The sequence below is a fragment of the Perna viridis genome, chromosome 6 (assembly GCF_037379345.1).
Source record: "Perna viridis isolate PV_CMFRI_1.1 ecotype Kerala chromosome 6, ASM3737934v1, whole genome shotgun sequence".
NCBI classification, from domain to species: domain Eukaryota; kingdom Metazoa; phylum Mollusca; class Bivalvia; order Mytilida; family Mytilidae; genus Perna; species Perna viridis.
In genome coordinates, this window is record NC_142450.1 from 11,452,448 (window position 1) to 11,469,959 (window position 17,512).

General features: G+C 31.6%; 1 protein-coding gene across 1 annotated transcript; it reads right to left on the reverse strand.

The window, feature by feature from the left end:
- Window positions 1-2,711: 2,711 nt before the first annotated feature.
- LOC148613649 (uncharacterized) lies at window positions 2,712-16,967 on the reverse strand. The gene is made up of 2 exons (XM_088587101.1): window positions 16,930-16,967; window positions 2,712-6,195 (listed from the first exon to the last, which is right to left on the reverse strand). The coding sequence occupies exon 2, from the start codon at window positions 6,148-6,150 to the stop codon at window positions 5,497-5,499; it is 654 nt and encodes a 217-aa protein (XP_088443227.1). The 5' UTR covers window positions 6,151-6,195; window positions 16,930-16,967; the 3' UTR covers window positions 2,712-5,496.
- Between the last annotated feature and the right edge of the window lie 545 nt (window positions 16,968-17,512).

Below are 17,512 nucleotides of genomic sequence, written 5' to 3' on the forward strand. Positions count from 1 at the left end.
TGTTTAGTGTTTCATTTAATCAAAAAAAATCAAAACTATAGGTGATTCTTTAATTCGGTAAACTGACTGAGAAACCTATTCTATGTAAATGTAAACTTCTAAAATACGTTTTTTTTTTTTTTTTTTATTTATTTATTTATTTTTTTTTTTTTTGGTTTAACGTACCTCTGGTATACGCTATATTTGAACTTAAATTAGAAGTATTTGGTTTTAATGCTGTTGATGTACAGATTGAAGCATGTGAACAACACATCAAAGTTTGCAATATGAGACGTTTGTTTTTGAAAGAGGATCTACCTACACCTTTTGGCTAACCGAATAAAACAGATTTCGTATAAAAATGAACAATAAGGGAAACGCCTAACGATAAATCTCTCCCAAAATTTACTCTTATGACATCAAGTGTATAAGAGGGATAAGCATGTCTGCTCCGCACGTGTCATCCGACATATTGTAAGAAAGTATGGCCCTATAATAGTCTTACAACATTAACGCAGCTCCCCGACACGAGTCAAAAAAAGATTTCCATCATAAAAAAAATGCACTTTAACGATATTATCAATTTAGCAAAGTATCATCATGTAAATTAAATAAATATAGCGTAAATGGTGCAAATATATCCGAAATAGATTATTTAAAATAAAGAAATAACATATAAATAAAAAAACATCACCACTATACTATATTTGTGAAATCCCAGAATATTTAATAATGAACTTGACATAATTTGGGTATGTACCAAAAACGAATGTAAGTTGAGTGTCTGTGTAATGTCATCGCCATTACTTAATATTACCGCTAACACATTTTGGTATGTGTGCATGACACAATCTATTAACGGAACACTACTGACCAATATGGTAGCGAGAGGTTTGGTTAGCTATTGACAGAAACCTTTGTTGAATAAACCATTATCCTTTGACCACATATAAGTCCGAAACGAAAGGACTAATTTCATTTACCAATTAATCCTTAATGTCGCAGTGCGTGTGTAACTTTTTTAAATATCTACCGTTACCAGTTCGGGGGTGTAAATATAATCATGTCTTTACTTATTATTTGATAGTTTTTAATGTTTAGATAAGCGGTATTCAACTTGTTTTCAATTCTATCTAGTTCATATACCAATATGGAACGTAACCAGTATCTGAATATATTATCTTGTTTCATGAACTATGATTCGATTTACGCATTAATTGCGAAGCATTCCCTATAATTTAATATTTTGGCAAAAACTACAATGAATTCAATTCTTTTTTCATACTGCAGGGTAATTTCATTGGTACATTGAGTTAAAAGGGGCGTGGTTTAAAGTTCATGACCTTATTAGATGATAGGAAACCATTGTAACAAAGATGAAATACAAACGGCAGCATCGTTTGTAACAGCAAAAATTCTTATATTGAATTATTTAAAGATAACAATTGTTTTAAAAATGGTAAATATGAAAGCAAATGGAGATATGTCTTTTTTGCTTCCATCATAAAACCAGTTATACCTCTTTATGCTAAAGAAAGTACAAATTTGCAATATTTCTGCAAAATGCTTCTTACAATAAAATAATCGAACTATAATCCGGTCAATAATCAAGTCATGTCAAAATTGATTTTACACCAATGGAATAGCTTGTAACACAATGGTCCTGACTTGATACAAGCATTTAAAACGACATGGTGGGTTAAAGACTGTTCTACATTCATATCATTATTCCAAAACCTATGTTAAAATCTTCAGCAATGAAATGGGGATTCATTACGTATGATAAAAAAAAGAAAAGTAATTATGCTAGAAATTATCAAAAGATAATATTTACATCACAGATGAAAATAAAGTTTCTTACTTTAGTGTCAATTAATATATTCGTATTTTTTTAAAATGTTGAAGTTTTCCACAATTATTGAGTCATTGTTTACGTTATTTTTAATGTGTCTAAAATGGTATTGTATTGAAATATGAAAAGTAACCATGAGAATCAAGATTGTAGTGAACCTCAAGAGAAAGCAATATGTCTGCCAAAAATGCAGAAGCGTCAGCAGTTGAATGATTCAAATACGTCAAAATCTTAAACCATGGACATATGAAACTGAGATTATCTACATACACAATGTAGCGAATCGAATACATGTGAAAAAGATTTCATTTGAAAGCTGAAGATAAGGGAGACAAGAACAGCAATCCAGGGAAAGACAAACACAACAGAAAACAGAAATTAACACGTACAAAGATACAAAAGTATGAGCAATTCGGAACCAGTAGAAACTCGGAGCATGAAACAGGTGCATCGGAAAGGTAAGCGTCCTTTGCTTATTCAGAAACAACCCCCATATTGCTCTTAAAAAAGTCAAGTCTGAGGTAGATAAGAAGAAAGAAAAACTATGACACGGTGAACAAATCGGTACTGATGGTGCCTTCGTTGGGAATGTCCTCTTCGTCTTCAAATCATGACTTTTTAAAAAAATATATATATCTAAATATAAGTTGGTTTTGGTATTGAAGATAATATTCCATTCTCGAAATTCTTTGAAAACTCCGGAAATATTATAACGTATATTGCACCTTCTATTTTTGAATGACTCTCAAATTCAGACGATGGTAGTAGGAGATTATTTTCCTAAAGAATTGTTTACCTATAGGAAAAAGACTTGTTAGTTGTCAACCTTGAGATCCTCATAACTTTTGACTTAAAGGTGAGAGAATAAAGCTATATCATATTTATTAATGTTTATTACTTGTGGAAATGACAATATTATAACAACGTCTACGAAAATGCGTACTAACTTCTCCTCTGAAATTACACTAATAATTATAATAATAATGTAGAAACATTTTGGAAATGGGCATTAACTTATGTTAACAAGAAATGTTAAGTACTACTTTTTATTACTTACAAATAAAACTTTCAAAACTTGCAACAAGATGATCACGTTATTCAGAATTTGGCATGACTTAAGTTCCTCTTAAAAAATATTGCAGTGTACATATTGCATAAACATCAAGATTACTACAATAAAAGGCAGAATATTTTATTTGAACACCGATTTCTTCAGTACAGAAGTTTTTTTTTATTCTATCACACTCCATTTCTCACCTACCACCGAAACATCGAACAGGTACATTTTCCCGAGTGAAGTAAATAATTACCTACAACATTTAAACTACATGAGTGAATATGGCTTTTTAACGACCACATAGCTTTAGCTCCATTCTTACTCATTAAATATATAAAATAATTTTACAAAATTGGTATTTACCTTAACTATTCCAGTTCAACAAGGTCAGATGTCACGGTCAAGTCACTGTAACTGTTTTGTACAATTAGAAATACCGATTTCTGAGTTGTTTCCTTTACCTTATGTCTACCCCCTTAATCAACCAAATGAAATCAAATCAAGAAGGTGCAAAGTGCAAATTTCACGTACAATGTATACATATTTTCTCGTAAAATCGCAACAACCAAATGAAAACTAAGACTGGTCATGTGATCAATAATTGTTTCTGAACAAAAAAATTAAACTGAATGCGGTTGGTTTTTGACATGCATGAATCATCTTTTGTCTGATTTTAAGAAAGATTGCTACATAATTCCAAATACATATGAGGAGATCCAATATAAATAATACTTTACATTGTAAGTAGTTAATACAAAAAAAAATATTTATACTGTATAACGGAAAAGAAAATGAAAACTTGTGGCGAAATTAAGGGAAACAACAAGAATTATCGAACACTCATCCGATTCATAATCAAGTCATGTTCAAAATAAATCTGGCAAAATAGATATTACACCACCGGAGCAGCTGGTACCCCAAAAGTCCTGACTTGGTACAGGCACTTTACACGAAATGGTGAATTAAATCTATGTTTAACTGCGCACCAAACTTCCCTCTTCCATTGCGGCGTGACAAACCATTGGTGATTAAAAAGCATTTGCATGCTTTTGTCATACTCGGTAAAACAGCGGTCACGTCAGCACAAAAAACATTTTACATAAACAATCATTACTCATTGTTTTTGAAAGTAAATTGGATATTTTTCAAACAAGGAAAGATATATAAATGGAGTTTGGTAAGATACCTTTTTAAAAGGTGTTTAAAATGTAAGATATTAAAATTAAAGTCGTCTCTTTTATCATAAACCATAGTACTGAGAATACCACTGTTGTCAAATTCGAGATGTAGTTCCAAAACAGATGCAGAACAGTTTCTGTAGTTTCGAGTTTATGTCGAGCTCTGGGGATATATTGACGGTAACTATTTACCAAAGAAGGGTTGTTGATAGACAATACATCATCAATATATCTGTATGTAAAGTATGAAAGAGGGACGATCTTGGTGAACGTCATTTGACAGCCAAGTAGTAATGATATTTGACATTTTCTCAGTGGAAAAACATTCGAATGTAAAACTAAAGTATCATATACATCTTTTCATCTTTACTTGCTTCTACTGCTTTTGCAAAAGGTGATTAAATGAATGAAATTTGTGTCGAATCATTCCGCAACCTAAAAGAGAACGATTTTTCTTCCTATTTTTTTAACTTTTCTTAATTTCCTCCACTCCATAACATGGCAAACGGGGATCGATGTGGTCAAATAAAGATTTGCACCATTTCACTTTCATGGACTGATCCTTTATGAAAAAAATCATTTGTTAATTCGTAAGCATCTCTTGCAAACAACCAAGACTTCATTTAAATAAAGTTGGGGACATGCTTACAACTCTGGTTCACCTGAAATTACTTCCGGTAAGATATGAATACTAAAAAGGATATTATTTTTTAGCTTTTGTCTGCTTGTAAAAGTGTTGACCGAAACACATGTTCATAGAGGCGCTAATGCTTCATGTTCAAATATGCGACATGTCAACGCCTTACAGGCCGATGCGAGATCATCTTTTCAAAGAAATGTATCTTATCACTTTTTATGTAAGATTTAGAGAATATCTTTTTGTCGCCAATATACGGCTAAAAACGCATTAGATTAAGAATTGTCTTAAGTAATCCTTGTCTAGGTTCCATCAGCATTGTCGTTTATTTATCATAACTTAAAGTAGATTTAGATTGGTTAAGTGAATAAATAATAATTACAGAAATACAAATACAGATAGTTATGCGAACATGAAGTTCTTCATTGAATTTTAAAACAAACCATAATTACTGAAGAAAAATCATTCAAACAATGAAAAATTGAATATTCATTTGACCAGTTGTTTAAGGCTAAATAACGTCAATTAACTTCCAGTGAACACACCAGCAATACTTACCATTGGCACAGTTACAAAAAAAAACGAAAATCGCGCAAACGTCTCGATTTCAACAATGGAATCCAATGTATTTTAGAGAATGGTTTTTCCCAATTAAAACTGTGTGATTATATATATTCAAATAACTATTTCCTTGAACCATACAGGACAACGCAACGGGACATTATTGTCCTTCAGTAATAAATTAGCTTACAATCATGTACCTAAATGTCTTAAACGAAGGTTTTAAGTTTGACTAAAATGCCTGTTCGTATGGAATAAATTTTTCCATTGTACGGAAAAACATCGGATGCGGCTTTTTTATAACTATTTCTTTTAAATTTTCATTGATCCATCTTTGTAATAGTGAAATGTCTTCATTAAAATGGGAAGGCTTTTCCCGAAAATAATATCCTAATGTTACATGGAATATTAGTCCTGGTCTAGTTTTATGAAACTCTTTTCCACACCATTTTCTGAAGTTTTTAATCTTTGAGTTTTGTTCTTCATCCTCTATACTCACACGAATTGATAAAGCGTTATGTCCTGGATTTAGATGTAAGATTTTTAGTTTTATTTTATCAATGTTTGAGTACGTGTTTATTTTTTCATTCATCTTATCTAAAGCAGGCTTCATAAGCTGATTCATAACATTTAAATCTTTCACTTGTTCGATGCCGTTTGCTAATTCTAATTGATATGAATAGAGTTTCGTTTTCTCATGCCAAATGTCATACACAGTAACATGATAGCTGTCCAGTGGCAGGGGTTGGCAATACTTGGCGATTCGTGATGTCTTGAATACTTCGTTTAACGCAGCTAGCTTAGGTGTTATATCACACATTGCTATTATAGTGTAGCCATAAAATGGCTTGTACCGCCCTTCAGTGTCAATCTTAAGACGATGCATTTCTATTTTGGAATGAAAATAGACTTGCTTCAAGAACCACAATATCTGAAAGGAAGAGAAAATGTATTTACATTAATTTGCAAAGAGTTTTTATCAATGAATAATATGTCCGTTGGAATTCACTGTACAAATGTAAAAATTGTACGAGGTAGATATTTTGTGAAATAACTAATGATTTGAGATGTTCACGTGTCATTCTGAACATCATGAATCAAATTTGTATTATTGAAATAGTATATGATTGATACACTGTCAAAGATCTATTACTAGTGGCGATGGCAGTTTTCTTGGATTATTCCTTTATTTCTTTCTTTGTTATTTGTTTTTGTTTTTGGTTTGTTTGGTTTTTTTTTTTTGGTTTTTTTTTTGTTTTTTTGGTTTTGTTTGTTTTTTTTTGTTGTTTTTTTGTTGTTTTTTTTTCTGTTACATACATTTCATACGATAACATTTATACTTTGTTTGCTTTTGATAAAGTGTAAACAGCTATACTACAAATATTTATATTAGAATGACAGTAATAGATAAAATTCTCAAAATGTACATGATCAATCATTAGTTATTTTTACAATCTGCAAACTATTCCATAGAAAAATACCATTCTACCGACTTAAGCTTTATTCAGTTTAAACCATAAAATATAGTATCTTATTTACTTAAAAAGTACCATCATTATCTCATTCAATTTCCAAGCACAGAACTTATAAAAGAAAAAAATACAATATTATGATAATTTTGACAAAATTGCATTAATTAATTTTGCAAGATTTTGGGGTGAAATGAGATTTTCTGTCAATTTGTATCATACCTTTTAGTAGTGTATATATTTATTTATATACTTACATGGAGATGTTTTCGATTTATAAAGACAATATCTATACTTTGAAACATTTGAAATTTATTGATATGGCAAATGACACTGAAGTACTAGTAGTCTGATGGCTTAGCATAACTTCTGATTTTAAAAGAGATGTGCAATAATTAATAATATTGGGATACTCAAAACCATTCAAAATCATAATAAAAAATACCATTTGTAAAAATTAATACAACACATTCTAAAAATCAATGAATGTTTTATTAAAAGACAAAAAAAAAGACAAAACCTAAATGTGTCTGTGATTTTTACTGTAACAATATTCAAATGTGCCCACAAGAATGCATGACAAGGTCTGAAATGACCCAAACATGCATACTGGGTCGGTCCATACCACGTAAAATCATACTTTTCCTAATGATGGATATTTTATAAATAATGTACATATTTCCATAAACATCGTAGTTTCTAAACTTGTCTTCACTAAAATTGTGTTCATAGAATATGTTTTCTAACTAATTGCAATCAACATTTGAAAAATATAGCTATATGCAGACAGACATCCCCTTTTCTTAATTAATAGACGCCCAATCTGTTTCCGAAATTTTCGCAGGTAGCTATTTACTGCAATATTATTTACAGGTATAAAATAATATTTTTTTTATATTTTGTTTTACGGTTAATGTTATCAATTTGAATGTACTGCTTTCATATTCGATTAAATTGACAACATTATATTACATAAATTACATTTAGAACACCGAACTATGTTACGAATTGCCAATGAGAAAAAAGAACAGGAAAGTACAGTACTGATAGCCATTTTGGTGGAAATATTAGGAACCCTTGTCCCATTTAAGTTATGATGAAAAAGTACAAAAAAGATGTACTATTCAAATCATACACATATAACAAATGGCATTTATCGTGAATTCAATCACCACTAATATCATGTAATTGTAACAAATCTTATAAGTACTGATACAAACAATGCTGAAACTAAACGCCTTAGTTCAAACAATACTAATGAATGATTCATGCTTTTTCTGTGACTTGAAATGAACTTGCACAGACGTTCCAAACACAAGTGTGTGACAAAATGCCATGTGAAATTTCAGTCTAACTCTAAACAGGATTGAGACAAAAAATAGTAAACGGGTAGGGGTTAAAAAGTTTACTTTTTTGTATTTATATCTAAAGTAGATTTGACCTGGATCCAAAAGATACCCAATGTTTGCAATAATCAGAATACACTAATGCTGTTTTACTGTAATTTGCTTATAGAAAAGCATAGAGCGATTACCCTGCTGATGCACCTGGTCCATGCTCCTTGTTTAAGTGGAGTCCAAGTTGCTTATTTACTTTTGTTACTCTGTATGTATTATTTGTGGTCATTTTGTGTTCGTTGTTGTGTGTGTCTGGTCTTGTTCCTGGATAACATTCCTCTGATTTCTACTAGAGTCTTGATTCCATTACCATGGTTTACAAGGATACGCCCTGTGATAAAACAAACCTAACGATATATGTCACATTCTCTTAACATTGAAGTCAACGAAGATGAAATGGAGGTCAAAACAACTTTATTTACCGAATACAATTTGATATCTCAAGCCACAAATATTTCCAATGTCATTGTTACATTTGATTCACATATAGCGAATAAATGTCCTTTTTTTCAAATTGTTTTGGGTTTTTCTTTATGTAGAACTGTGCAAAACTGTTGTGAAAACGAATCTAAATACTTGAATACCAAATTATTCAATGGTTGTAAAAAAACACGATCATCAACTACTACGCACCAGGCTACATATTGACATTATGCATACAATATTTCATGAATGATACCTCCCCTAACATGAAAATACTTTTTCAGGAATATCTAGAGCTAATATGGTCAAACTTATTACTCCTGGCTTTAATTTCGTTTGTATTTTGTCAATATTGTGAAATATACCCATAACATTAGAACATATTGCATTACTTCATATTGTTGGAAAAAAGCATGAAATAATACACATAAATTTTGTAGTTACATATATATTAATTGTCAGTAATACAACAGAAAACAAAAACAAAAAAGAATTAAAATGATCTAAAACTTACTGCAATAACAGCGAATACCTTTATGCCGATGTATGAAAAGTTATAATCACATTTAAAGTTAAATATTTTCTGAATAAATGACATGTTTTCAAACGTTTTCAACACATTTCTGTTTATAACTAAACTGTGTATAAATATTGATTAAGTTCCGTGAGCGAAAATAGATTTGATGACGATATAACAGATAAATGATGTAATGTTACGTGTACTTTTAAACGACAGACAAAAATGCAATCATTTAATGATATCTACATCTGTCCCGGTGCAATAATGACAGCGTTAAGTGATATTAGCCGAAGTGAGTTACACAATAATCATTTTGTATTGAATTAAAAAAAGAAGGTAAACTAAATGATATGAAATCAATATTCAACATGAGGAATAATAGCTAAATCTCTAAAGAGAAGTTATACCTCTTCTCCAAAATACATCAACTGTTGAATAGAGCATTTTATAAAATTTCATAAAAACAAAAATATACAGATAAATTAAAATACAAAATACTTTAACCCCGCCTCATTTATTTGCGCCTGTCCCAAGTCAGGAATTTCTGACCTCTGTATAATTTGTTTCGTTTTCACCTTTTTTTTTAAATTTTTTATGTTAATTTATGTTTGTGTTACTTCAGTATATACATATAGGAGCGACTTTTTCGCTGTACCTTTGTATAATGATTTTTGGGGGTAAGCATGCTCCGTGGTGTAATGGTTTCTGCTTCGTTCTTTCATGACCAATGGGTGGCTTTGGGCTGACATCTACACCCCGTTGGGGTTGGTGTCTCTTTCATATATTTACCATAAATATTCTCGTTCTAAATATATTAACGCAAAGTTTGTGCACTTACTCAGGAAGGGAGACAAAGAAAATTATCTCAGTCAGGCTGTATTCGTATATAGTGCTCGTTGAATTCCTTCTTTTCACATTCGGGGTCACAGGACGTAATTTAGCCATTATGCAAGAATAATCTCCCTTGTGGGTAGGTATTTGAACATAAGGTCAGTGGAAAAATTTCATTAAACTCTGTTTTGTTTTTCAAAACATGTTTCTATATCGGATTAAAAAAATATATGACATGAAGGATACGTAACAAATGCACCTAAAAATCAACCTCTGAGGGAAAATTTGGTCAGGAATTAATTTACAAAAAGTTAAAACTTGATTTGAACTATTGTGGCTACATGGAGATACCTTCCCAAATGGTGGACAAAGGGAGATAACTCTGTAGTGCAAATCCAGAATACTTTTGGTTTTCTGTTTTAAAGATTCATTAAAATCAATTAAACTAAAGATTACTTTTAGAATGAATTACAAGGCCTGCAGTGGAATGGTAGATGACAATATGATTGTTTACTAACTCATACAGTATAAAAGCACATAAATGTGAGTTACCACTATGTGATTTGATCGAAGTCATTTTTATATCATTTTATATCAACCTTAAATATTGGTGAAAGGCAACTGTCTTACAAATCGTATTTTTTTACATTACGATTGCACTTCATTTTGGGGAAAGGTAGAGGATTTTAAAAGCTAAAGAGAGAAAGGAGAGAAGACAGCACCAAAATACAATAATGCATTTGTTAAATGAATTCCCGCCAAAAAAATGGGATCGGGTGTACTCGTATAATTACAAGTAAGTTAAATCCGATAAGTATCAAATTAATTGGGTTGTCAATACAGTAAAACGCGAAAATCTAACAGGAAGTATCGTGTCACATCCGTGCAATAGATACTTAATATCGGTCAATCAAATTGTGTAGACGACAGTTCATGATATGAAAGGTGAATACTTTCACATGGAATAATGTGCAACATTGTCCCATTATAAATTCTTATATCGGTTTTGCACATGCATTTCAATTCTCTGTAATCATTTGTACAACTTTAATCGATAGAAAAAAAGTAAAATTAAATTATATACCTGTCTAGCCCAAAAACTCCGTGCTGAAAAAAATGCCATGGCAACATGTATCAACATGATAAAGCAAACAAAATTTAGTTTGTTTTTGCCTTCATAACACATGTCTTTCTCTCCTATCCTCTTTTTCCCCTTCACCAAACAAGTTGAAATGCACACTAAAGTAAGTTTTGAAACGCCCGACAAAAAGTAATTCAACTCACGGAAACAGAGGGATGACAATTCTCCAAAGTAAAATTTAAAAGGAATATAACAACACGACGACGCCTTAATTACCAACATTTCCTGACTAAAGACAGGCGCTTGAAATCTGTAGAGGGCACGTCCTAAAAACCTACGAAGTGCAGTTTCCGAGGTTTGCGCTTACGGTGCAAAAACAATGTTTCCCCGCCAAAGTAATGAGAGACAAAAAAACTGTTACTTCCCTTTATAGATCTTGCCTGCATTAACTTACCACCCTATCCCCAATTTATACATTTACTGATAGGCACGTGTACAGGTAGATGCATTTTAATGATTTTTCTTACTTTGGTGTTCTGTTAACGCATATTACATAACATCATACAGATGTAGCTTTTATCAAACCATTTTGTTCCAGGGACTGTATCAAATGATATAAGTGGAGGTAATTTGATCGTTTTAAGCAGACAGACTTATCCCTGGTTAAGGAAACAATGAGTATACATTTTGATCGGAAGTTATGGTATGATGTTCAAAGTATTTGTTGTGGCAGCTTTCATATCATTGGTTTTATTGTTGAATATGTTTTATCAATACTTTATTACATGTATATGTTTTTCGAATAAGGCACATATGATTGTGTTTTATAAATGGAAGTATCTCATGTGAGAACGTATACAAGATAAAAGCAAAAGGTTAGATTACAAGCTATGTACACGGAACGAACATTGGGTGTATGGTAAAACCTCCCATTATGTGTATTGTGGTACACTGGGGATAGGGATGTCGTATTGGAGTTTAGATTTTACATGAGTAGATTGGGAAAACGGGTTTTAAAGTTATTTATTTGTAATAAAGATATATTTTTTTTTAATTTTAGTTAACGATTTAAATTCTGACGAATTCAAATACATGCAATTGAAAATTGTAATGAAATACCTCGGAATCCTTGGTTCTATAATAAATCGGGAATTCGTCATTGGAATATGCAATAGTAAGGAATGGGGGAATTATTTATGATGTAAATAAGAAGGTTTACCATTCAAAAGCTGTGTATTTGTTATATTATATTAAAAATCAATCTTAATAATATTACAGTTTATAATGAAATATGGTTTAACAGACACGAGTAAGCCAGTAATCAGTAATGCTAAATATGTAGGATCATTTAACATCATTAACTCATACATCCGCTTCCTGTTTATTGGCTACTGTCTAAATGAAAGCGTTGAGTAATTTCCCTTCAGGTTCATCATATAAACAAAACAATTTCACATTAATTCACATAGTAAGCTATGGTCTATGTCTTACAATTAAGACAAATTAATATGGAAATTACAGTCAACACACATAGCATCTGGAGCTGTCCCTGTAAAATGAGTGTAACAATGCTCCACGTCAAGTAATAAAAAGTTGACTTTTTTTCAAACGATAATATCATTAATTTGAAATAGTTTCATTTAGATATTATTTTAAGCTATCTCAAAGTAAAGTGTCTAGAAACTTCTAAAATTAGATATTTAGTGACTGTCGCATATTGTAACTCAATGGCATTTGTCGGACTCAATCATATTCTTTTGAGCAATTTATACATTAAAGAGTTAGCAAAATGTTAAAAGCTCCATTAAACATCATAATTGACGCAATATTCCAAATATATATAACAATGTAACAATATTTCGATTTGGTATGAAAACTTCGAAATCCGAAGTAAATAGTCATAAGATTCGAGAAAACAATTTATGATATGCTGATATTTTTCCTTCTTTTTAGATTCCATTTGTCATATGACAAAGCTGGTTCTATTCAAAGCCCCAAATGAATAGACCTAAGATTGACACTGAAGGACGGTACCTCCCTTTTTTATGGCTTCACTATCATATCAATGTGTGACTCGTCACCAATGTTAGCTGAATTATACGAACTTATCAAGTCATCAAGTGTTGCCAAGTATTGTCAACCGTTGCCGTTAGACAGCTATCACGTGACTGTGTATGAAATATGGAATCAGAACGAACGATTATATACGTATCGTCTGAAATTGGCCAATGATATTGCACCAAAGAAAGATGTAGAGGAGTAATCAAGGGAACCAAGGTTATAGCGGTAATCAAAAGAATGTAATCCAGGGACAAAGACCAAACATGGAAAACAGACATACACAATAAAGAACATAAAGTAACTAAAATCATACATACAAAGTAACAAAAGTAAATGAGCAACTCGGGCTAAAAACTGGGAACATGGACCAGGTGCACCGGTAGGGTAAGCGTCCTCTGACTTTCTAGAAACACCCGCCGAGTTGCTCATGAAAAGTCAAGTGCGGGGTAGACAAACGAGGAAAGGAAAACCGTGACCCGTTGAACATATCAGTTTTCATGGTGCTGATGGATACACCATAACCCTCCACGAGTTCATGATGACGACCATAAAACTTCTGTAGTGATGACTCAATCTTGTAGCAACATAACCCTAACAATGAAAAGGTTCATGAATCCGGCTTTGGACAAGATGGCTTTGATCATGACACATATTCAAAAATTGATAAAGTAAAGTTACAAATTATAGGTATTGACCCCAGAACCAATGTCTTATTAATACGTGTCAAAATAAAATATCCTGCACAGAACTTAAATATTCAAAGACTTATAAAATGGCTTGGAGTGGAGTTTCATGATACGGAACCAGGACTGAAGTTTAACATTACATTATGTTATTTTCAAGCAAAACCTTTTTATTTCAAGGAAGACATTTTGCGTTTGCGAAGATGGATTATCAAGAATTTTTCCGATATTGTTTTCAGCAAACCGTAACCAATGGTTTCCTCCGTTCAATAAAAAGTTTATTCCATATATCGAAGAAATGTAATTCAATACTTCTGTTTGTGGTCTCTTAATTGCAAATTTGATCACTATCCGTTGTGTATTGGTTTAGTAGTAGATAATAACATGAATATGAATGTCAGTCTAGTAATATAGAGATTGTAAACCTACTAGTTTAGATATATAAAACGTATATGTTGCAAATTTCTCTATGTTGAACTCATTTCTCCGATGAACCTCTCGTGAGCACCATGGGATAAAAGTTCAAAATTTGTATGTAAAATTATATACCAAAAGTACGCAAAGCCTAAATATTGAAAAAGCAAGACAAGCCAATGAGAATAGTTTCTGAAAATTCCTCACAACGTGTAGTGTTAATGAATGAGGGTTAAAATATCATCGCATTTTATAGTTAATGTTTCCTGTGAAAACTTTGTTGAACGTACATGTAAATTGGTAGTGTTAAGTTGTACAGATTGTGGGTGTAAAATAAAACTGCTGATTCTTATCTTTCGTCCAAACTCGCTTAAAAAAATCAATTGCCGACGTTTTATTCAGCATTTTAAGAAAAGGATCTATTTTGAGTTAGTTCATATGGTCAACCAGTAGTGACTAAATACAGAAATACAAATTAAGTAAGCATTTTCATATCTCATAATACTGACATAAGCTACGAAATGAACAGAAAAAAGTAAATAATTGTGGTAAAAATATACGATCATCGTGTCTTTTTTTTACAGTCCAGAAGTCAGACTCGTCTGACCGAAACCATATACCATGGATTATTCACCGTAATGTTCAGAAGCACAAAATCCGAAACCCTTATATCGCTGAAATTTCATTCTGGTATTGAACATGGTGGCTACATAAATGTAGCGTTAATATAATTCAATGCTTGATTAAGATTCATATTTTGATATTTCGGATTTTAAGTACCTCTTGTATAAACCTCGTATTTGACCTTCAATTAAAAGGTTTTAGTTGTAATGCTGTTGATGTGTGGTAACTCATTGAAACACGTGTAATTTGATATTTTGTTTTGTATTTATTCTCCGTAACAACGGACCAAGTAATCATAAATATATGGAATGCGACAACAACACAAAATCAATAAACTAAGATTTTCGCCCGAAAACTGTAGTTAACGGTCGAAACATTTAGTTCATCAGTGTAAACTTTAGTTTGCAGGTTGCTCATTACATTCATACAAAAGATAAACGGAATTTCTGACCCATAATCTAGGGTTTGTGACTGATAAACCATATTTTCCGCCAGAAAAACTGTGCTTAACGATCAAATAGACTTTGTTTTCAGGAAGATGATTGGAAATAATGTGGTCCTGCTTAAACCAGTAATGAAAGATATCCCCGAAAATTGATAATCTACAATATTAACTTATGTATCGCGTGGCACAGCTTGATACATCCGCAGAGGTCAAACCATGAACCGTTCAGGCAAGAATGGACTTACCATTCAAGCATGATAGAGCTCTTAGTTTTAAATGCAAAAACAATATAAATGCAGGATAATAACTTAACCAGAAACAAAGTGTGTCCCTTTTTTTCTCCCATACCTGATGGTTTAAGTCAAAACCACCAATCAACCCAAGCCTTCTTTTCAAGCACTTTTGATTCAATTTCAGAAAGGTCCATTCACTTGTAGTCAATTATTGTTTGAACATAATGAAAAACGTGTCTTACCTTTTTTGTCCCATATTCCAAAGCGTTACAAGTTACAACCCTATAAAAATTCACCTCCCCATTTAAGGCGTGGCCCTTCTGGTCCAATTGCAAAAAAAGGATTCGTTTTCTTACACTCTACCTATTGTGTGTATTGTCGAGACATGATTAAAATGGTTGTTTCTGGATCTTTGTGGTTCTAATTACCAAATAGTTCAAGTCTCCACCACAAATTCATAAAGATATGTATACTTATATTCATGTTTTAAGGTATAGTAGGACATGCAATTACAACTGTCGAAAACGACTTTGTTGTACAACAAAATTAATGAAACAGTCAAAAAACCAATAAACATTACCGTCTGAAAATGACAATTAAGAACGAAGGAATAGACTAACATGTAAGAACAAAAAGTCAGTGATTATAATATGCGAAAAATGTCGGTTTTCTTCATATTCCACATAAGATAATTTTGTCTACTAGGGTCAATAAATAAACCTAACAGAAAGTATCTTGACACATCTGTGAAATCGATACTTAATATCGGTCAATAAAATTGTGCAGACGACACGGCAGTTAACGGTATGAAAGGTGAATACTTTCACATGCCGAAATGTGTAACATTATCCCATTATAAATTCTTATATTGGTTTTGCATATGCATTTTATATTTTTGTTTAATTCTATGTTCAACTTTAACCAATAGAAAGAGCAAAATTAAGTTAAATACCTGTCCAACACAAATACTCTCTGCTACGAAAAAGGCATGGCAACACGTGTCAACAAAAAATCTTACACAAATTGAAGTTTGTTTTTGCCTTCATAACACGTCTTCCCCACCCACCCATCACCCACTTCCCCTCTTTTACCAACCAAATTAAAATAAGTAAGTTTTGAAAGACTTGACAAAAAAAGTAATAAAATCCACTATAACGTAGCCATGACAATTCTCCAGAATCAAATTTAAAAGTTATATAACAAAACAACGATGCCTTAATTAACATTCCCTGGTTATGGACAGGCGCAAAATATCTGTGGTATGCACGCCCTAAATACCAACAAAGTATTTCAAAATTATACCCAATAAAGATACATTTTAAAATTCAGCGATACTTAACACCATTAACAAATTAGGATTTTAAAAATTCTGTTTGTTCCAATTTTTATTCATGGTATTGATTTTTCGTCGTCAAGTTATTTATTATTAATGCAAGTAAAATCTTTGTTTACCTTTCTTTGTCAATATGCTTGTACTAACTTACCAAGCCATCCCCAATTTCTACATTAAGTGACAAGTACATGTACAGGTAGATACATTATTAATGATTTTTTTCTTTGGTGTTTTGGTAAACACATATTACATCACATCATACAGCTGTAGATTTCATTAAAACCATATGGTTCCAAGGACTGAATCAATTTATCTAAGTGGAGGTAATTTTATTTCTGCAGACATATCCTTTGTGATGAAAACAATGAGTTGATGTTTAAAGTATTTGTTGTGGCAGCTGTTAGTTGTTATCACTTTTTGTTATTGTTAAATATGTTTTAACTATACTTTATTACATGTATATGTTTTATCAATACTATATTACATGTATATGTTTTATCAATACTTTATTACATGTATATGTTTTTCAAATAAGGCATATATAATTGTTTATTTTATCAATGGATACATCTCATGTATTTGTGAAAAGATTAAATTACAATCTACGTACACGGAACGAACAGTATGTATATGAGTAAAACTTCCCATTCTGTTATATTGTGGTAAAGTGGTGATGGAAATGTCGTATTGGAGTTTGGATGTTAAACGAGTAGAATTGGAAAACTGGTTTGAAA

Excerpts from the sequence above, each read along its gene's own strand:
- LOC148613649 (XM_088587101.1), bottom strand. The coding sequence starts at position 6,150 with ATGCATCGTCTTAAGATTGACACTGAAGGGCGGTACAAGCCATTTTAT.